This window comes from Poeciliopsis prolifica, unplaced genomic scaffold (genome assembly GCF_027474105.1).
Source record: "Poeciliopsis prolifica strain line A6 unplaced genomic scaffold, Auburn_PproV2 SCAFFOLD120, whole genome shotgun sequence".
Taxonomy (NCBI): domain Eukaryota; kingdom Metazoa; phylum Chordata; class Actinopteri; order Cyprinodontiformes; family Poeciliidae; genus Poeciliopsis; species Poeciliopsis prolifica.
This window is the reverse complement of record NW_026562495.1, coordinates 168349-191318: the sequence shown is the minus strand read 5'-3', so window position 1 is coordinate 191318 and position 22970 is coordinate 168349. Positions and strand designations below refer to the sequence as shown.

Genomic DNA, 22970 nt, shown 5'->3' with positions numbered 1-22970 from the left:
GCCACTTCTAAAAATCCCAGCTATAATTTGCTAACCAGTTGTCCACATCATCCTTTCTGTATGTTTGGCATTTACATTTTTTTCAATTTGTTTCTTTTTTTGTTACCTTTCCTAAAGTTGAACTGTTCAGGTTATCCTACTCCCAGCTGCTGATGGGAGATGGTTTAACGCCTTGAAGAATCCAGCAATCAAAATTAAATTAACACAAATTTTGAAAGGTTTAATATTCATCCCATTTTATTTACAATTTACATATTTTTTGGATAAGAGTGTGATTCAGTTTTCTTTCTTACTGCATTTCATGATCATCAAACTGTAATAATCAACCACCAATAAAAATACATGTTTGTCGAGAAATTTAAAGCCTGACACAGACGATGCTAACCTCTTACAACATTGATCATCTGAAAGCAATAAATCTGAAAAAACAGACACGGGATCTGACTGGCTGTATAGTTCTGGTCAATTAGCAAGAGCATGAATATTATGAACCATGGGCACAAACCAAATATTTATTCTTTAGCTTTCTTTTTCCAGTTTAACATTATTTTATTCACTTTCAGGAAAGCTTGGACAGAGACAAAAACAACTGAAAGGAGATTAGTCAGTTCAGGAACACGCCACCAGGCTGCAAAGAAGCAAAAATGCAGCTTCATTGGTATCTCTGCCCACAGAGTAACAACCAAAAAAGAAGCTGATGCTCCAAAATGTACACCGTCAAGAAAGACTAAAATGTGCAACTGCCTACATGAATGAGATCAATTACTTCTGGAGAGAAATGTGACACTCAAAGGATTTGGTCTCTGTGTGAATGGGTGAGCTTGGATCAGTCAAGGTTAGATTTTCAACAATGATGTACCTACTATAAAGCATGGTAGGGGCAGAGGCATGCTGTAGGGGTCATTTGCCATTAGTGGTACTGGTGCATTATCATCAAATCAATCATTAAAAATATAAAACATAAGTTAAGGCCCCTAATGGGTGCCTGTAAATTTTCACTGCAACTGTAAACACTGGAAAACACACAAAGTTGTAGTAATAAATAACTTACTAAAAAAGAAAGTTTTACTTAGAAAGCACAAATTATACATTCTCCATATCTCTCGACTTATGTATCAAATGTTATGCTTGAAATAAACGTCTTCTTGAAGTCAACAGCAGTTGAAAGGTAGCAGAATACGAGACAAAAACAACACTCTGCTGCGGTTTACCAATGTACGCACAAGAAATGAGGAAAAATGAAAAGGACGCAAAATAAACATTATTGTTGTCTTTTAAAAATCCCAAAGAAAATCTCCAAACATTATTTTTCTCATCTTTGCAGAATTCATAAATAGTTTCCCACAGTAAATCCTGTCCCACAATGACAGAAGAAACAAAGAAAGCAGCACTCAGATTCTGTTCAAACAATAAACAGCATCTGTTAGTCACAGCAGGCCAACGCAGGTGAAATGTGAAACAATTACAGATTTTCCTTTCCACCACAACTCATCGTTTACTTCTCCTGCACAGCTCTGAGTAAGACTGGATGGACGGTTTAGGCCAAATCCGAGCGGCTTTGCACAACGTAATTAATAATTACGTCATGGAATAATTACCTCTTGCTTCATCTCCGTTATTTTCCCAAACGATGATAAAATGCGCTCTCTGGCATGGTCCAAGATGGTGCTGAGGTGTAGCTAAGCGAGGAGGAGGCGTTTGGGCCGTGACTCATCTCTGGGTCAGTGCCTTCTCCTCTGAGTTGGCGCACTGCCGTTTAATGATGCAACCAACTTCTGTGCTAACGAGAAGGAAATATTGCACCTGGCTTCATGCAAAACCACACAACCGTTATCGCAGCTTCTTGATTACAGAAGCAAAAGCCTACCTAACAACGCGAACACGACATGTTCTTGGATTCTAGCGTGTGTAAACCGAATCTGTGCTTAGAAATTGTGAGAGAACAGAAAACAAACGCTCCCATCATGTTCTTCACATCTCTGATGGATACAGTCCAGTGCAGCGAGTCCAAAGCATGGAGTCAATGCGGCGTTCCTTTTCTCCTCAGCTCCAGGTTGTGCAGGCCCTCCTGCCTGCCCAGGGCGTGCTGCGTGCCAACTTTGTGAGCCATCTCCATCGCGGTGATGTCGATCTGAGCGTACCTGGTGGAGCTCTTTCCTGTCAAAAATAATTGCAGGAGAAACAAGATTTTCATCTGGGTTGAATCTAGAAAATGTCTTTTGCGAAAGTCTAAACCCAGAAAAAGTTCATTATTTCACCAACTACGTCATCTGAGCTGGTCGAGTGCAATAAGAAGGCAATGAGCAAAATCTAACAGAAGAAATATTCACCTGAATTTTATGAGCCGTCTAAGCCAAAATCAAAAGACTTCATAAAGGAGTTACCTGCAGATATATCAGCCAGGAAATTCAGAAAAAAACAGCTTTTCTTTAATCTATACCTGTATATAGCCACAGAACATGTTGCATCACCTGTTTTTAAAAACAACAAAAAACACATTCAGTGTTACTTTAATGAGCCGTGTGCATGAATACGATTACTCAGCCTTTGATGTGCATGCCTACTTAAAGCTGCTTAAAGTTGAGTTCAGGTCTAATAAAAGAGATCACATAGATGTCATGAACAATACAAACATTAATGCCTTTAGCTGTTTGTGAACTGGTAGAAGAGGGCTGCTTCTAAAGCCCGGCTCAGGGCAAATTTCTGTCTGGATTGAACTCGGATGTGAATGGTTCATCAAAAGACAACAAAATCATCAGGTAGAAATTTAAAGACGTTCATTTTTCACTGTCTTTTCTGTAGAATATTTAAATCCTTTTGCTGCTGATAGTTTTAGTTTATCTGATAATTAAGACAAATAGTCGGTCAACAGATTCTGGAATAGTGCAAACATTATATAAGAAATTATAATCTTCTCGTCTTTAAATTTCTCCTTTTGCGCAAACCGGACAAAGCTACAAATCACTAGTGTTGCCAGTTCCCACACATAAATCAGAGAAAATATGCAAATAATTCAGCTGAATTTTCTTGACACTTTGTCTTTCATAGCTTTATGAATTACTGCCAAAAATGCTTCTTTTCATTTGTCTTATATAAAATTAATATTTTCTGAAAAGCAACATCTTGTTCATTTCTGTTACCAAAGCTAACAGAAATAAACAATTTAAACATGTATGTATGTAATGAATCATTATAACACAACTTTCAGAATTACTGACATGGATCTCTATAAATTGGATTACATCCTAATTTATAGAGTTGCACCAGTCACATTTAAACTCAATATTAATGCAAAGACCTGCAATTCCACACCTCAGAAGGGTTTTATCGTCTCTCGCAGTGAAAGAAATTCAACCCGGCTTCTCCAGGCCATCAGCGGTCCCGGTAGGATGATCCCATTAGAGAGGGCGAACGCACAGCTGCGATCTGAGGGCCACTCAGTGGTGAGCCAGGACACCCTTCCCCCCCAGGCGACAGATTAATAAGAGATAAACTGCAGCGGTGCCATCAGACACTGACCTCTGACCTCCCACCCTTCTCGTGTTCTTGAAGTCAGCGACGATAAGACTGAGCCCGTCGGTGAATTACAGCTCGCTGGTTCGTCTCTGGTAACAAGGACTCCGACATCTTTCGGTAAAAGTTTCAGTGAAAGTTTTGCGCCAATGGGACAAAACCGAGTTCCTGATGATTCATGTGTCCACAATGACTTTTTATCCTGCCCTGATGTGGCCTTGGTATTGACGCACTGACTTATTGTAAGCAGGCTCTTTCAGAGCTGTCTGCAGGGTTTGAAGAGATCATTTCTGATTTGAAAAAAGCGGCTGCAAACAGATGGTGATCAGAAAGCTTTGTGAAAAAACAACGTGAAGGTTCAGTGCTTCTATTTTTTTTATACCTCAGTGTAAATTTGACCTTTTGCCCCACATTGAACTGCTTTGCTCCTGGACTCCTCTCTTGACTAAACATTAGTATGCTGTCTGAGAGCAATTAGGTTATTTTAGAAATTTGGTCCATAGTGCTTTAGCTTTAAAATAATACAAATAGGTTACTACATGTTATTCAAAAGAATACATGTGGCAAAGTTTGATTGAGTTGCTCTGGAGAAACGTTCATTTACAATGGTGATTGTTGATATTCTTCTCTCTGTAGAACCAAGACCTGATCAATGTTTCACAATAAAAATGCCCTGAATGTTTTTGTCTGGACTGAACTGTGCTCTAAGTATAATCTACATTTGTATTTTCTCTCTCAAAGATGACTTTCAGGTGTATCCCTCGGGTCTGAATCTCACCGCTCTGCTTTTCAGCAGTGACCTCTGGCCAGAAGAGGACGGCGCCTCCACCTGAGAAAGACTCCAGTCTCATCGGATCCACAGGGAGCGACTGTGGATCCGGATGTAGTCGGAGCTCATTGGATAAATTCCCGCTGGATATCACTTAGAAATCACAACTTCCTCCTGGTTTGTGCTTCTTTCACAACCTCGGTGTTAACAACTTTTCAGCTGTGTTTGTCTCTGTTTTTATTTATGGATAAAAAAATAACTACTTAGAGAGAAGCCACTGCAGTTTTTAGCAGCAGCCTCTATAACCATAAATTTGAATACTAGATTAAACCAGTTAAGTAAGCTCACATTGACAACTGGGGAAAAAAAACTTAATCAATTTCCTTTTAATCATCACAAAGATTTACTTTTAAAATCCACAAAGGGTTTGCTGCGGAATAAACTGATTGTTTATTGAGATCTGTTGATGAAAAGTCATCAGTCATTCAATGGTTGTATTGTTTCCTTAACATATGGAAGACGCTCAGAAACCAAACCAGACTTGCTTCAGGGACTGAAGATGAGGCCTCTCATTTAGCAGAAATCACTCCCAATAAATTCTTACTTTGAGACGGCAGATGTGCGACAGTCCCTCTGGTGCCGTGGCCCGGCTCCTGCAGCTCCAGCTCCATGTAGTTGAGTTGTTTCTTAGACGTCGGGCTGACGGGAATATTCACGTACGTGACGCTTTCGCTCCGCGGTCTCTCAGGAAGCGCAGCCTCTGGAGGGAAAACAAACGCTGCCCCTGTGAATATAAAAGCAAACTAAAATCAGGCGACTGCTTTGTTTTCTGTTTGTTTCTCTCGTTTCGATCCAAGAAACCAAATCCAGGAAGGGACTTTTTTATTCTGCTGTACATCTCATTACACTCAAGTACCTCATTTTTTATTTTTTACACTGACAAAATGTCATGCTAATGCAATGGGGTGCGTCTACTCATTTTGTCATCGTAAAGGTAATCAAAACCTAGACTCCCCTGGAAGCTGAGAGCCTCTTGAGACTTCAGCACTTAACGACCAACTAATGTTATTTGGAGTTATTTAAATACAGACGTGTGATCAACGCTGACAACAGGGTTTTCTGCAGCACAGAAGCTGCTAAAGGCTCTGCAATCATCTGTATTCCCCATTGCATTGTTCATTTGCTCTGGAGCCTAATTATACATAATTAGTAAACCTGACCAAATTATTTTCCTTTTAATTACACCATTTAGTCATTTGTCGACTGCCGGATGCTTCTTATCCAAGATCCAAGCTGTTAGGAATAAGGCCCACGGTCACTTCTCTGCTAATACTGAGTTCGGATGAGAAGAGGGAAATAGAGGGGCTTGAATCTGTTCACTCATATTCACTCGGCAGAACAAAAAGCCAAAAATGTTCCCTCAATCCATTTGAACTGAACAGCTTTCTTCTGTTAAACAGAAATCATATCGCCACGTTGCCTACAGTAAGTTGTCGTCAGCATAATTTAGGATGAATAATGGATGGGTTAAAGTGGGAGGGCGTCTAAAGGCCAGGCTTGATGAAGGAATGTAAAGTTGAGATCATTACTTGTATTTCAGAAACCTTTTACTCTGAATCAGCTGGAGGTTCTTCAGCAGTTTGAGTGACATCAGATTGGACCACACCCGCCTGACCTCACTCAGCACATACATGATTCAACCCGTCAAAGGTTCACCACCGTTCTCTTCACGGGCCAATTTTTACCGCTGCAGACGGTAAAAATCACACTGTTCCATCACAGGAACAGTGTGATGGCATCCAGCCATTAGAAGACAGCAAGTGTCAAACTCACTCAAATAATGCAACTTTCCAGTTGTCTTTGCTTCAAATGCATCTGCTGCAGCAACACCACATACCTGCCCGTTGCATCCCCCCTCCTGACTGAGGCCGTGATGGAGAGAAAATGTGTGTTAGTAACTTCACATTTTTGTGGTTGCAGTTTTATGCTTGATTGGTGAAAGTGGATATTTTTGCACGGTGATTATGTTTCAGGGCATCCTATTATGGTGCCATTACTTCACAACTGGTTGTAGACAGTATCTGCAGGCTTGCAGTCTGCAAGTGTTTGAAACACCTGAATTGTACAAAATATTCTCAATACAGAGCACACGTCTTGTGATTGTCCAGAGAAAGATCTAGCATTTCTACAGACACCAACTTAAATGTGTGTTTATTCACCGCGCCTGACCTTTACGCTCCAAATGGGTAAAACAGATTGCATTGAAAAAATCTGTTTTTCAACGCAAGGTGAATCCTTATATTTCAGGGACTCTTCCTAAATGGCAGCAAGCAGTGGCCATTACCCGCAGCTCAGGAGCATCAACCCCAGGGGACACTTACGATCAGTGAGAGGCCATTAGACGCCAACAGAATCTCGGTGGGTACAGCCTTTGGCAACGACTAACCTAATTGTTCAGACAGCAAGCCAGCCCTCGCAGAAGTGTGGTGTTTTATAATGGCCATCATTAGAACATTGGGTTAGCCCACAGCACTATGGCTGGGGGGCTTTTTTCATCAACCTTGCAGAGCCTCCAGGGGAATCGTTGGAGGCTGAACCTGCTAGAGCTCAGCGGTGAAAACCATGCAGACAGAGAAGGAAGACTTGTGGAGAGGCTTGACTTCCAGTTGGTCTTCCATCTTTAATGTGACACTGCAGCACGGTAAGTAAAACAAGTCTAAATAAAGCAGAAGCAGTGAGGACTGTAATCCGTAATATTAAGCTTTGCAGCCAAAGCTGCACAAAATAAGAATTATTTTCTTATTTAGATATATATACCAAAATAAAGTGTCTCTGCGTTATTTTGTAAGCTTGTTTTTGTCAAGTTAAGCAAGTTTGTCAACTATTTACAATAAAATAATGACTAGGTTAAGCATCTCCTGTCATTTTTTTTCTAGCAGCGGACCTCTGCCTGTTTGCAGTTCAGTCGTCACAGATTCACCCATTTGTGATTTTTTTTTTGTGGAGCTTGGCACCAAATTATTTGCAGACATTTTGCTCTGTTGTGGGATTTTGTGTAGCTCATATGTAAAATTTCTAAAACAAAAATGCACCTTAAGAAACTGAAATACCAAGATGCAACGGGTGGCACGATAAAGGCTGGCGTTTGCAAAACAGCCAATCCAGCAGCGGCAATCACTTTCCTTTTTCCCATCGAGTGGAAATGAGGAGAAGCATGTATTTTAGCCTCTGCGGTCATGCTAAAATGGTTCCCACTGTGGCCATTAATGCATGTTATTGTATTTGAATGATTAGAATAGGCAGTTCTAAGAGAGGGCACACCAGTCAGTCGTTCACTGTATGTTTGGCTGTTGTACTAATGCAGCAGTATAGAGACGAGTGAAGGCTAAACTGTTTTACGTTCATTATGTGACTGCACCGTAGTTGAGCTCTAGATTTTTTCATGGGTCACCATTTGGGAAGAGCATTGCGTAATCTGATCAGGATCCCATCATATGTTCAGTCTGAATACTGATCCCTGGCTAAAATAAGGCAACTAGTTAAATAATTATCATTTTCACATGCACTTTAAGATGAACCAAATGAAAAATGCATCACTGCACTCTGACAAACTCTGCACTCTGAAAGCTTGCAGGCGGTAAAGTTAGGGCATTCCGAATATGACAATATTTTATTAAGCTTGCAAAGGTTCAAAATCTATAAAAATTTAAGACTCAACCAGGTAAAAATGTGCCAGAATTATCAGTTTAACATTTAATGTGATGGCTTTATTCACTACACATCCCCACACTCGTTCAGTTGCACTTCTGGTTGCTTTACATACGAGAGGCCGTTATGCAACTGAAGTCCCCGGAGTTACATAAAATGCAGAGAGCGACAGAAGAGGTCCTCAGATACGTCACGACAGCAGCAGGTGGCGAACTCTGAATTACATTAAAATATACACATCTTGGCTGTTTTAAATCCTGGTGATCTCCAGATGCAAACCATGTGCCATAGTAACAGTATCTACAGGAAAATCACTGATGAAACTATTGCTACTTGTATGTTTTTAAAAATGAATAAAATCACTTCACGGGATAACTTGCATTTGGTTCAGCAGGTGATGAAGAACATTGTCTGTCACGTCTATTGTAAAGTTATCAATTTTACAACCACAAGCTCCACTTATTTTTTTTCATTTTAAGATTTTCTGTGACAGAACCAAACCAAGTGGTTTGTATTAATGACACAGAAGGAAAATGATTTGTGGTTTCAGTGACCACAAATAAGCTGAAAACTTTGTCCTGTTTTATACATTTACCAATTTTCATCTGAAGACATCTGGACATCTTTTCCTTTCCACTTTAAAGTTTTTTTACCACATTGAGTTGGTCTATTACATAAAATTCTGACAAATTATATTAAGGTTTTTGGGCATAAGATTACAAAATATGAAAAAGTTGTGAATGCTCTTGCAAGGTAGTGTATTCATGTTTATAAGGTTTTATGAACATAGAGAGAGATGCTGATGCTTTTCTAGCACCATGGGAATGAACTTGCCTTTATGTTCTTTGACTAATAAAAACACTGCTTCATAATATTTACTAAAACAAGACATTAAATAAGTCATTTACGTCCTACAATGTTCCAATTATCAAAATGTGGTCAGACCTTATTACCAGTCTTTTGCTACTGAATGCAAATCAATCTTCAGTAGACTTGCTTCAATTTAAATGCATTCAACTTACTCTGATGTGACTGGCGTGTGGGTGGCGGTCTTTGAAGAAAGTTAAACACCAGCTTGTCGAATCATTCTTTAATTAAATTTATACAAAGTTAGAATAAAGATGTCAACACAACTTCACGAGTAGATTAACTGGAGCTGTGAGGATTTCTGAGGGCTTTGAAACATTTTTTTTTCTCCTCGGTTTGTAATAAGCTTTCTATTTGCGCAGGCTCCACAATTACAAGAAAACTGCTGAAACTTTCCCAAAGACGGACATCTTGACTGCGGCTGAAAGAAACGACTAGTATGAAGATTCTTGGAGAACGATTGCAGCTCATGTTTGTTGTTCTGTCTTACTCAAAACCTTGATCCAAACATAAGTAAACATCTAGAGACAAGGTTAGAGTGTCTGACATGAAATGCAGATAAAATCCAGAGAGACACCCGGTGTTGAAAGTTACATTACTGCTTCTAAAAAAAATCTGTTTGCCAAGTTCAAATGAAAACGCTCAAAATGTTCAGCCCAGAAGCACACTTGAGTTTGAAAGGCTATTAGTCACAAAGACAAAATGAATAACATGCTTTTGTTTTAATCTAAAATGAAAACCAGCAAAATATTACTAAACTATAACAAAAGCAGAAACTTTCAAGTTTTGGATGGTTGAAAGCACTTCAACTCAAATTTATGCTGTTTTAAAGCCTTGAAAAGGCATCAACCAAGGTATGATTTTTTTTTCCCTTACAGTTTTAACTTTAATTAAACTGAAATCAAAAACCAGATGCTATTAAAAAGGGAGATATACTCTTCAAACTTTATCACTGTGGCGCAGTTGGCAGCAAGTAAATCCTGGAATGAGATTTGATTGGTTTATTTCAAGCTACATAAAATAAGAAAAACAAACATGTTGTATAACGTCCACATTGTACTCCATACTTGGTAAAAGAAGTGCTACGAAAAAGATTTATATGCCGTATGTCCTGGTGGATGTACAAGCAAGACAATATCTCATTGTTTTAAATTTAAACTGCTGAAAACTTGGTAGAAGCCCAGAAGTTGCCAAGACAAACAAATCCGACACCATATGTCAACATTTAAGAGCAACGAAATGGACAGCTTGGAAGAACAAGTCTGGTTGAAGCCAGGGGGAAACAAATTGGGATTTTGACTGAAAGGTTCTTGGCAGCTTTGAAATGAAGAGTCACTGTTGTCAAAAAAAAAAAAAAAAAAAAATCACAAATGATAATTCTGTAAGAAATGTAAGAAAGAAAGCCGCATCATTGCCAGAATATTTCAAGCCTTTTTTTCATCCTTATTTGGAAAAAAGATGAATAACAATCCAGGATTCTAATTTTCACCGATCATGAATCATTCAGTTAATTTTAACAACTCGTTTTGTCATTTTTACACCACCGCTTTTCTTTTTGTCCACTTCTTTTTGAGCTTGTCGATTTGGCTCAAATAATTCATTAAGATATTTTAAGAATACACATTAGCTCCTTTCTGGTGGGAAGTTGAAAAGTTAAAAAACAAGTCACAGAATCAAAGTCTGGCTGCATTATTTCCAAGGTGAGCTTCCCGTCCTCCACCTATTGCAGAGAGTATTATGAGAAAATAAAAAAGATAACTTATAGTATTGCATAAGGCATAAAGGACATCTGAACATGTAAATCAAGATGTTATTTAAGCCAAAATAATGATAGTAGTCACTGAGATGTGACTAAGAGATGACCTCATCACAGTTGTGATGCACAGGAGAGACCGGTTGAGAAATAAAATAGAAATTTGATGTTTCCAACACTTGCTTTGTAATTGTTCTGAAGACTGGAGACTGCAGAGCCATTTTTTTCTTGGTGCATCTTTTCAGAAAACGGCATGGGTTTCTGAGTTGGTAATACTAACTCTTTCTTACACTAAACTTTTGAGCTAAAAGTTGTTAACAACCCTCAACTTGACAAAATGTTGAAATGGGAAACTTTTTCTCTGCAAAAATATAACGGTTTTTGGGTATATGCACCAATTTTCTAGTTCACATAAATGAACAAAAATTGCAAATTTTGACCAGTTTAAACAAGCCACACCCGCTGTGTTTGTGTTCATCCTTTTTTCATTAAAACTATTTCCACCGACAGCTGGCGAGTGACGCGTTGCTCTGCTCCATACATGGAAAACAATTTGTAAAAACAATGTTCACCGACGGCACAGTCCACTTGGTCCATTTGCCTGAACAAAGTGAATTACAGCGTGGATGTTCCTCCCTCCTCAGGGATATTGTGCCATCTGTTTGTCTGCTTCTGCAGACTGAGTTATTTTAATAGACTCATTTCGATTCTCGCACACCAAGCAACAGGTGAAGCGTCAAAGCAATCTTGATTCAAGTGGGTGACTCATCCGTTTATTTCACTATCGATAAGTGGCTTGTGGTTATTTTAGGAAACCTGAGTTGTAAATGATTGACAGGGTGGTTGGATGAAAGCAAATTAAGTCAAAACCTGCCTGGATATGGTGACCAAATGAAGTGGTTTTCACTCACCTTCAGTCTCTTGGAGGAACCTCTGCTGGCTGTAGCTGCCCATCAGCTCGTATTTGCTCTTCTCTTCCGCCTGGAATACAGAAAAGTGAGCACTCTTAAACATAATTTGCAGTGAGTGGCCATACCAAGTGCATGACTTCATTATGTGAGTGTGATTTTCTACTTTTTACCCTACTCAGTGGACATGTCAGGAGGATTTAAGGACAGAGAGGATGAGCAGGATTTACTGAGGAGTCAGACCTTGTCTCATTTGTGGAAACCATGTCCAAAGTGTTATTATCCAAAGCGCTGCTACTCAGAGCTCAGTCGTGTAATCCCAGACACCCGACAGCAACACTGCTGGGAAAATTGATCAAAGACCACAGACTTCATGTGGCCACCATTACAATCAAGGCTGGAATGTAAGGTGTAATATATTTCGTGATATATTTCTATCTGAGCTCACTGCTAGATCATATTTTTTTATCACAATGTTTCATGAAAGTCATGAAATCATAAGTCATAAAATTTGTCTGCATCACAGCACTCAAACTCTTCTTATAATTGCTCAATAGTGATTTCCAGTGGTATTTTAAAAAAAAATCTGATTATGAGCTGCTTGGGATTAAAAGAGCTAATTTCCATCAATTTAATCTTTGTCTGTTTCCATAGATATGACATCAAATTCAAGTTGGACGCTGCCTGGACCGCTCTAAAATATCAAGTCTTGCTTTTATTTCAAAGAGACATGCTGGTAAAATTAAAAGTTAACTTGAAACTTTAATCTACGAAGGCTACATTAAATAAAGTCCTCATATTGAAATCAGTGTTTGGTAAATATCGAGTTGTATAAACTGAAAACTAGTATTAGATTTCTATCAAAGCAATCATTTAAAAATGTCACAGTCCGCAGAAACTTATTTTAAGTCCTTTTTGCTGCTTCCATGTCTGTGATTCTGTGCAGCTGCAGCTTACATAGTTAAATTTCACAATAGAAAATGACATATTGTCAACTTGATACCAATAAGAATAAAACTTCATGTTTGCTTTGTAGGTTTTAATTATTGTCACAGCTGCTGCTGTGCATTTTCACGACAGATCAAAAGTTACCAGATGAATTTTGGTAAACTGTACTTTTTAATGCCTATTTTAGCAAATGATTTGTCCTGACAGCCCTAAAAGAGGCCGTGTTGGTCACTATATGTTTCTGTCTGCGTCTGATGCGATCGGCTCTGTGGGAAGCCAGGACGGCAGAAGTGTTGTCAGTGTAGCAATTCTGCAGCTATTATTGAGACAGTTTTCAAATTCCCACAAAGAAACTTTTTCAAAAAAAGGAGTTAAGGGTTTTTCTGGGGTTACTGGAGACTTTCAGGCCCTCTGACCTGAGAACATGTATTGCTTTTCCTCTGCTAAACGCCTCCACCCCAAAGCACAGCAATCCTTCAGCTGCACTCAGAACCCACTCTCTTACATTCAGGTAAATGGGAATTTTTTAGAATGAAAAAAAGAAAAGTTAACACCCTTATTTGTGAATTCATGAGTTATTTGGGTCGTTAATGTACGTTTTATACAAACAAAATTTTAAAAATGCTAAAAATATTTGTTTTCTTAGATAAACCTCTGAAAATCAATTCAACTATGAACATTAATGTTAATATCAAAGAGTAACATGCATTGTATGCCACTTGTTGAAATTACTGACACTAATCATCACATAAACCAAATAAACAACAACTAATAATCAAGTGATTTATTTTATTCCAAACATAAAATGAGAAACTAAAAATCAGTAAGACTGAAAACAAAAAAATGCGAAAGATTATATTTTATTTCTTGAATCCGACATTCAGGACTTATGAACCAATACAACATCCACTTCGCTGGTTTAAATAAAGTGATGTGTGAAAAGCTGATTGTGTGAACCGGATCGCAGCGTTGTGTCAACGTACCTCTGGGTGTTTCTCCGGCATCCGACTCTCCATGACCTCATAAGCAGGATCAGCTCTGCATCGTTCTTCTTTACCATCGAGCTTTTTCTCTGGTAGAACAGGAGAATATGTTTGCTTAACTGACGCCATGCTCTACAATTACACTCAGAGCACGTAAATTATCGTTTCTCTTAGAACAAATTATTCAGATGCCTTGTTTACAGAGAAGAGACACACATATTTGTAATCTTAATTTCCAATCAACCATTAGTGCCATTCTAAGAGGAAATAAAATTAATTTTTTTACTACAATTAAGATGCATTTGTAAGAAGCTTGTAAAATTATTATTGAATAGCTATATGTTCAAATATGTTAGCAAGCACACAGGGTGTTTTTACATGACTGTACCATGCATGTCCAATACACAATAATACTAAAAACAATCTTTATGTTTTGTTTAATCCGTTTATTTTGGTGTCAATTTTTTGATTGAATTGCACTTCATAATCTTGCATAAACTTTGCAAAGTAACAACCTTATTCATTAGATTCATCTTAAAAGAAGTTATTCATAAAATATGAAAAAAAAAAACATTTATTAGAAGAATATGCAGGCAATAGTCAAATTCCTCAGTCTGTATAGTGTAGGTTCAGGTGAGCTTAGTTGAAAATGACAAAAGAGGCAAACATCAATCAGTGCAACGAGTAAAAACCTATTTGATTAAACAAAACCTGGCAGGAAGCAGAAGAAAAAAGGACGAAGAGAAGATCCACTTCAGAGGAGAGAGGCACAAAGGACACCGGGGGGTCTCTCTTACCTTCACTTCCCGTCGAGACATTTGTGTCTTCCGGCCGACACCGCTCATCAACATCCCTGAGGAGTTTGTGAAGCAGCTCCTCATCAGCAGTTCTGTCGCTGCCTTGGCTTTTCTTCAGGTACAGTCCAGTCGGGAAGCTCTGACAACCATGAATGCCCCTGCTGCGGGGCATTTTAGCAGGCGCGGCCTGCAGCGGAGGTTGGCAGAGCTCTCCCCGACACTTCAAACAGTTTTCATAAACGGCAGGTCTTTTGTCCTGCTGGGAGCCCCGCGGCGGCGCAGCCTGTGCCAAAATGAGCTCATTTGCCTGAGCGGGGCTCATTGACTCGTACAGGTTCGCCGTGTGCGGCTGGCCGCCTGCACTCAGGAAGCTGAGCAGATCAGATAAGAGGTCGGCTATTTCTCTCTCTCCTCTCTTTGGAGACTCATCACCCGGCTGCACTCTTGGCGACTCCATCATGCATCCAGTGGAGGCCCGGGACATGTCCAGAGCTTTCGTCACTGCAGTGGTGTGCATGACAGTGAACGGCTGACGGATTACTGAGTTTTCCCAGCATGCATCGATGCTTCTGCTCATGCAAGAAACAACACATGCACTATGTTCATAAAGCTTTAAAGAGATTTTTTTCTTACCTGGTAAGGTTGGTATTCCTGAAGAACTCATTTGGATGTAGGGGTTACCCTATGAAACAATAAAAATGTGACATTATAATGCAAATAAACTGTTTCCTTCATAGTTGGCTTTAGAGCCCTTCAGAATCTAAAATATTCAAAATTAGCTGCCAGTGTTGTGTGAAGTTTGCAGTTTCCCCATCTCTCCAGCTTTCCTGTTGGCTTATGATGACTTACAGCAATTAATGCATTTGGTATGAAAGAAACTGTCAGCAGAGTGACTTTGAATTGCTGAGCTTGTCTCAATATTTCAGAAACTGCTGCTCCATTAGTAGTTTGAAACACACCAATCTCTCAGCTTGGCATGAAATGGTCCAAACAGAAAACAACAAAAAAAACGTATCTGGCTGCTTTGTGGATGAAAATGCCTTGCTGATGTCATAGGAGATTGGACAGACCGGTATGAGATGAAGAAAGACAGGAGGAGCTCAAATAACAACCCTTTACAATCAAGGTTGCCAAGGTTACCAGCCTTAAATCAGGTAAAAGCATCAGACCACATATGATGCCACTCCTTGCCAGCCAACAACAGGAAGCTCAGGCTAAAAATAACTCGCACTCAAAAAAACTGGACAATATAAAATTGGAAAGATGCTTCCTGACTCTATGCATCTTAATTTTATCTAAATGGGAGATTTTAATTCTAGTGATGTTTTCATGACAATATGGACCATGACACCTCAGGAATGTTAACACATTGAATCTGTGCCACAAAGTCCAGAAGTCAAGAAAGGATCCTAACTAATCATCTGTACCTTACAAAGTAGCCGGTATAAAAATTAGAGTCTGTTTTGATCACCGTGAACAAACTTTCCAAATCAGCAAACAACCACACACATTGCATAGGGAATATGTCACATTCATAATTCCTGAGGTTTGATTTCCACCCACCCGGAAAACTAATTGTTAAAATACAAACACTGAAAAAAATACGTACTAACACTGAAGTTGATAAATGAGATGAATTACTGAATTTTCAGCCCAAAAGCAATAATTATGAAGCAGGAATATGCATCATCTCAGGCGACAGCATAATCATACAAATCTGAAGAATAAAGACAACAATTAGTTTTAATCAAAAGCACCTAAATGCTTCAAATGTAAAAGACGCACCAACAAAAGTAGACAGAAAAGAGTGAGAGACTCGCTGGCAGCTCACTCTGAAGCTAAATGGGCTGCTATGCTGACTTGTTAGTCAGATGGGGCGTGGGTTTGTTAGACATCCTGCCACCAAAACGCAGCTTGAACCAACAAAGGTCAGTGTTACAATAATCCACTGAGCAGATGAGATGCTGCTGATAACGCGAACACAAAGCTGAGGCTGCCTGACACATCAAAAGGAGAAACGATCAGTTTCTCTTACCTTAAACCCACCACACACTGAGCAGACGGCCACTACAGTTTTGGAGGCAGAGAGGGAGCTGCAGCTAAGAGAGGACCCACTAGAGGGCAGCGCCTTTGTTTTCCTGCCATCACTTGAAGGGCCCTGTGCTTGTGCGGAATCTGATTGTTCATCCGTCGCCTCTGACTGAACCTCAGCTGTTGTTGCTCCACCTGCGCCCCCCAAATCAGACTCTGTTGGGCAGTCTGAAGGAACAGGGTGGTCTTCAGTTGATTTAAAGGGCTCACAGTCTTTGTCGCCCCCACTCGTTTCATGCAACACTCTCCTGGGAGAGTCATAGAGGTACCCAAGAAGCGATGATGGCACCTGGTACTCCTGTCCAGGAGCAGTGGGGCAGCTGCACGGGCTTAGCTCTTGAGCCAGCTGAGGGGGTAAACTGAACACGGAGCCAAAATCCTCCCCTGGGGCAATGTCCAGGCTGCCAGTGTACGAGGAGAAGCTCCCAGAGTAGGACGACTGGCTGCCAGTGGCGATGCCGCTGTCTGAAGAGCTCTGACGGCCGATGTCCTGAAGCTGCCGGGGCGGCTTGACCGAAGGTCGGCCCCCGCCTCCCGGGCCGGCCGAGAGCTTCTCTACAGTCTGCAGCGGCACCTTAGCGCTTCCGATGATGTTTGAGGCGGGTTCGGTCCAAATGGCCAGCCTGCTGCCGATGCTGCAGTCTGACTGGCTGGTGTCGGACGTGTCGGAGGAGCCAGATATGCTGCGGTCGTCTCCCCCAGCAGATGGGAAGTAAGTGGATGAGACTGCCAAGAAAAAAGTATACATTATGTTTAACATTTTATAAAACAAATAAAAATAGCATGATATCATAATCACTATGCTCAAGTTTGTAAGCTTGAAATGTAAAATTGCACCTTTTGAAAACATATTTTAACAGAAACTACTTACAGTCTCAAACCAAACAATTTGAAGATTCTGTTTCCCAGGTTTTCACATTCAGGACATTTTGGTGGAAGGATAATTCATCATTGCATTATGTACATACTACCTTTGGTTTTATCCAAACATCTGTCGCTGTGGTTTTTTTTATAAGTGAAATTTGCCACTTGGTACATCAGTCTGTGCTGTGCCACAAAGACTCTGACAGCCCCGGGTTGGAGGATCCCACCTGTGCTGGTCCCACGAGAGAGCATGCTCAGCCGCTTCTCCAGCTCCTGGGTTTCCAGGTTCAGCTTCTCCTCTGAATTTGTTTGGCCTGAATTGAGTTCTGCAAAAAAGAAAAAAAAAAAATCTATTTTAAATTATAAACAACAACAAAAAAATCTTCAGGATAGATATAGGAGAAAGGTGTGATGAAAGGTTAAACTGTGAGAATCCTGAAGCTTTGGCCGGGCCTGGAAAAAAGGGTCTAGCATTGCAATGTTTGTGCACCAGTACAGGGTTTATTAATAGCACTGCCACGTGGCTCCTTTGGCATGCTTTCTATTGCTGCTGCTGGTAAGATTCTTGGAGCCGAGCAAGGATCTAATGTACCTCGAATCGCCAAGGTCAACCCTGACCCTGAATTGATTCAGAGGTCCGATTTCTGTTTGATCTTTCCGATCCTGAGCAAAGTTTTTAGTAAATATGAGATTGCGTTTCGCTAAAAAGAAACATTTTTACTCTGCGTTTTTACAAAAAAACACATTGAGACTAAAGAAGAAAACTAATTTGGCAGCATTTCCACAACTATGTTAGAGTAGGGGCTTCATTAAAATCCCAGAATGAGATGCTTGAGAAATTTTCACACAATGTATAAATCCATGTCTGTGGTTTAGAAAGTTGTGAAATGCAGCGCTATTCGTTAGTTTTATTAAAGTCAAGTAGTTTTTCTTTAACAGTCGTAAAACTTCCTAAAATAATCGCCTAAGTCATTTTTTGCCTTAATAATCTTGGCAAAAATGAGGCAGTGATTTGTTTGCTGAAATCACTTTTGGCAAATAATAAAAAAAAAGACTTAGGCCATTACACAAAGAAGATGGCAATATTTAGTTAATATGTCACAAGACGAGAGCAACAAGTGCAGACCAGCAACAAAGTCAAATACTATAAGAGTGACGATCCACAAAAAAACAGTGAAAATACGTTACCTAAAAAATAGCAATTAGTCAACGATTGTGTAAAATTGTTACAAAAACATCCACAAAATAACAACTACATTTACCTCACTGCAGTGAGTGATGGAGAATTTAATTGTTGTAACATAAATGAAACAATGTGTTGTGTAAATCAAACAGCTGATTCTCATTTAACGATCGTATTGATCCGTGTGTCAACATCAAAACAGCAATAAATAAATGTGCCCGACAGTGCAATGTGACCTGCAATAATCATTTTTTTATTTTTGCTCCAACTGTACAAGAAATCATAAGTTTTGTTTTCACAGATACAGGTCTTTCTGAGAGGAACTTTTCCATTTAGGGATAAACACACACACACACACACACACACACACACACACACACACACACACACACACACACACACAAGTGTGATGTTTTAACTAATTAGGTGGGTTTCCTGGATTTTATTAAAGAGTAAATAAGTGAAGCTGGCTGAACATGTAGATGCCGCAGTTTTAAGACTTTTTAAAGACCTTATTAGAACACCGTGTTTTTTTCCTTTCCACTCATTTCCGTGGACACGTTGCCAGACACACATTCACACCCCTGGGTAATTCTAGACAGGCCCAAGTAAATTTACCACAGTCATGTTTTTGGACTATAAAAGGAAGTAGTTTTGCAATGCCACGACTTTTTAAAAAAAATGGATGTTTTCTTTCAAAACTGTTCCTGTATCTACAGGCACGACAAATCGAATGAAAGTTTAATAAAGAAATCCATAATGACATGCAAATTACAAAACATGCCAAAAAAGTCACTGCTATTTGCCTTTAAGATAACCTGCTTTTACATCTCTAATTAATATTTCAAACTTAATAAATCTTAAATTAAGAATGCAGATCAGAAAGCTAATAGAGTTTGTGTTACTGAGGAGCACAGCGGCTCAGAGCGACAAGTGAACCCGGCGTCATCACAGCAGTTAATCAAAACTGTCAGGCAACCTGCAGGATGATACGGCGCGGACCTAAAGTGAAAACAAACTGTTCACCGCAGAGAAGATTTATGACGGCAGAACCTTAAAAAGTGACAAAAACATCAGCAGGGAGAGTTGAGCGCTGGTTGACTGATCAGAGGAGGCAGCAGAGGAATCCTTTGGATGAGGTTACACACATGCTCAGAGTGATTAGGAGGCTTTGGCTTCTCTGCTTGTGTGAACTATGACTTTGAGCCCGAAGGCCCCTCTCCAACATCGTCCCGGCTATTTATTGCTCTTCGCACTCTAATAATAGGAAGATGAGCTCAACCTGTGATTGGGCGGCGAGATGAGTGAAAACTGCAACATGCACAAACCTCTGCAGGTAGCACTGTGGGAAATAAAAGACAGCAACGTTTCTTACAGGACAGAGGTCTTCAGTAGGGACATAATAAGAGTATGTAAACTTCCAACGGACTCAAATTCACATATAAAAGTTTTTAAATGAAAAAAAAACTGTGGTTGGAAACCACTGTCTAATAATTAAAGCAGGAAAACATCTTTTTAATACTTGTTCGACCTCATGGGTTTGGGTTCTCTGTTTCCAACTCCTAATAAAAGAAAATAATTGCTGTTTAAGTTGGCAATTAACAGAAGAGACTTTTTGTTCTTATTTCAATGTTGGTTCCCCTTGTATCTGCAGAGAAGCTGGAGGAAAATCTTTGTCCTTGTGTTACATTTAAGGTGGCCCAAAGAACTTCTATTCACTTCAAAACACCTCAAGTCAGATGCTGTCTGAATTCTTGACTGATTCACAGGATTATCAAATGGGATAAAAGACATCTTAGTGATGGATTCTTGAATCCACCAACTCATTCTGCAGAAATAGTTTCAACACGGCGGCTTGGGTCGATCTTTGCATGAAACGCAGCAGACGAGTATCAGGCTCTGCTTACGTTGCCTCTTTTTGTATAATTGTTCTGGAATCTAAAAGCTCTCTGTGTTATTTATTTACACTTTTTTTTCGCATATCTTTTTGAGCTTTGGAGGGAAAACGTTTTGCAGCGCTTACCTGGCAAAACGGGCCGCAGTCCGAACGGAGCTTTGCTGGGGCAGATGCCTCTAACGATGCAGTCGAACAGGAAGCTGATCTGCTCGCCCTCTGCTGATGCCAGAAGAAAAACTCCAGCCCCTGTAGAAAGTGGACGTCATCAGTCTACGTTTTTGTTGTTTTTTTAAATAACATTTATTGGCTAATAAACCACACTGATATCTTCATGAGGTTCTGCTGTAAATACCGTAAGACTTGTGGGCAAAAATTTAAAGAGCACACAGTTGGTAAAATTTCCACCATAACCTAAAAGTCTGTGAAAGTCAAACATAGCAAGTGTCACAATCTTCAGTCATTTCTTCAGTTTTGAGATTCCTTGTTCTTAACTTCGATTTTTCAAATGTATTTTCAGCTCTTTGTGGCAATATTTAGTGAAAAACTGTCTTTACTATATTTGTTTCTTCTGCGTTCTCTGGTCTTCAGCTTTGCTTGAATATTCATCACGTCCTATGTTGGGCTGACTAACTTTCATTAATCTCTGGTTTGTTGGTATTTCTGTAATTGTTTCCAATGTTCCCTGTGCATTCAGTCACACATTTCTCTCTTTCCCTGAGATCAACTGCAGTTACTTGCTCTCATCGCAGCTACACCCTGTTTCTAGTCAGACTCCTTGTCCAGTAATCACCTCTCCAGGTTAAATGTATTTCAGAGTTAGTTCAGTGCTTCTCCTCTGGTCCTCGTTATTCTTCCTGACTTTTGATTTTTACGAGTTTTTAAGTTTTCTGATTTTGTTAAAAGTAAGTAGTTTATTTTTTAACCTCCTGCCTCCTTTGCACTTTAGGTCCTGCTCTACAGCATTCTGTAACAAAAAGAGCATTTCTGGCATCAGATAGTCTTGGTAAAAACAAAAACACACCCATTGCCATCTGTACCAATAATGAGGTCTTTAACGGGGTTTAAAGTTATTAAAATCATTCCCAAATTTCAGCTAAGACCTTTATGAGATCCTACTAAATGTTGAAGACGTTTAAAAAAATGTTTTAAATTAATAGTTGATACTTTCCAAATGATCCAGAGGCAAATCGCACACCGTGACTCCAGTTAATGAGCCCATTTCAGACACACAGATGGTCTCAAGACGAGTAATAAACCTCAAAGTTGACACAGGGTTCACTGCTAACTTGCCACTTAAAGCTCTGAAGTGACGATTCTTACGCTCAGCACGCCGCTGTTAAATTTAACATCAGACCAATGCAGTAGGTTGAGACTAAAACGTCCGTCTTTCAGCTCGGAGCCTCAAAGAAAACAAAACCCGTCGTAAGGTCAAAGGTCTCCGACATCTCTGACTGTACAGCTGACACAAACAATTAAAAAGGTCGCTCCATTCCTCAAGACCACCCTTGTAAATCGTATTTCCAATGCCACTGAGGTCAAAGGTCAGCAGGGAAGTCTGCTCGAATGTCTGCACCGGGTGAAACTGAGAATCTGCAGGCTGCTCGCTGTTGTGTTATCTAATCAAGGCATGTCTAGTCCAGACAAGCCAACTAGCTAGTTATGAAACTTGAAACCTGTGACTGTACACCCACAAGTTGAACTTTTATTAGCAGACAAAGAGCATCAGGTGCACTGCCAAAAGCTAGGGTGCAAAATAACCGCAAAGCACAGGTTTCAGAGTTTATTTGGCTCACATTATTCTGAGTAAAAACAAAGAAAATAAAAACTCAAGTGGACCCTTGTGGCTTCTGCTTCAACCAGTGACAAAACACGGTCTCTATAAAAAGCGGCAGAACTTATTAAACTGGTCCAGGAGGTAGGAGGTGTGAGCTTGCCTGGATCTTCACATGCACTCAAGAGCCAAGAGTTTCTGATAACAGCAGGAAAGTACATGGTTCTTAGCTTAAACTCTGAAAAGTGTGCCGGGCCTTTGCACCCCTGTTTCTGCATTATGTCTACAGGCTGAAACGATTTAGGGAAATTGTCCCAGAGAAAACGTGGAAACGAAACAAAATAGTTTCACTATTTCAAAGGAAAAATCACCACAAAGCAACAATGTTCCAAAGAGATGCAGGCAGCAGGTTGCAGAAAACACAGAGTATACTTGCATTGCTAATTATTAATGATGAAACTTACCAGTGTCAATCAAGCACACTGTTCACCAAGGTTATATTTTTTTAAAGCTGTGTTTCTCATCTGCTTTGCTGGAAAGGTTCATTTGAGGTCTTGTGTGAATTCCTGACATAGATAAATCTCTTGAACATAATTGAATAGTTCTGATGAAAGCCAAGAAAGTTATTTTAGAGCAAAAAAATTAAGTGAGCTTGCAGAGGTAGTTTGAGGCAAATGTAATTCACAGAGCTGAAAAAAAGTTGGCGGTACATTTCCAAATGTAATATGATCAGTTATACATAAAAAAATAATTCTCATTTCACCCATTTTAAATCAATCACTGGCATTATTTGGAAAATAACTGGGCACTCAAAGATTATTCTTATTACTTATTAATGTGTTGATCTTTTAAGAAATATATCAGCTTACGGCAGTTAAAATGCTGAACATTACTGTCTACGATTGGAGAGTAAATCCT

At 39.6% G+C, this 22970-nt stretch overlaps 1 protein-coding gene across 2 annotated transcripts in view; it reads right to left on the bottom strand.

Moving 5' to 3' along the window:
* Nucleotides 1-224: 224 nt before the first annotated feature.
* The window catches only part of LOC129354923 (protein Dok-7-like), a 29308-nt gene continuing 6562 nt past the window's right edge, over nt 225-22970 (bottom strand). The window contains exons 5-13 of one of the 2 annotated variants that reach the window (XM_055024476.1): nt 20408-20527; nt 17429-17527; nt 16282-17063; nt 14880-14928; nt 14247-14747; nt 13450-13538; nt 11522-11591; nt 4887-5066; nt 225-2157 (exon numbers count right to left, since the gene is read on the bottom strand). In XM_055024476.1, the coding sequence (XP_054880451.1) occupies nt 2021-2157; nt 4887-5066; nt 11522-11591; nt 13450-13538; nt 14247-14747; nt 14880-14928; nt 16282-17063; nt 17429-17527; nt 20408-20527 (2027 nt within the window). In that variant the 3' untranslated portion in view covers nt 225-2020. The remainder of the gene's footprint in view (nt 2158-4886; nt 5067-11521; nt 11592-13449; nt 13539-14246; nt 14748-14879; nt 14929-16281; nt 17064-17428; nt 17528-20407; nt 20528-22970) is intronic. The other variant, XM_055024477.1, reaches the window with a different exon arrangement.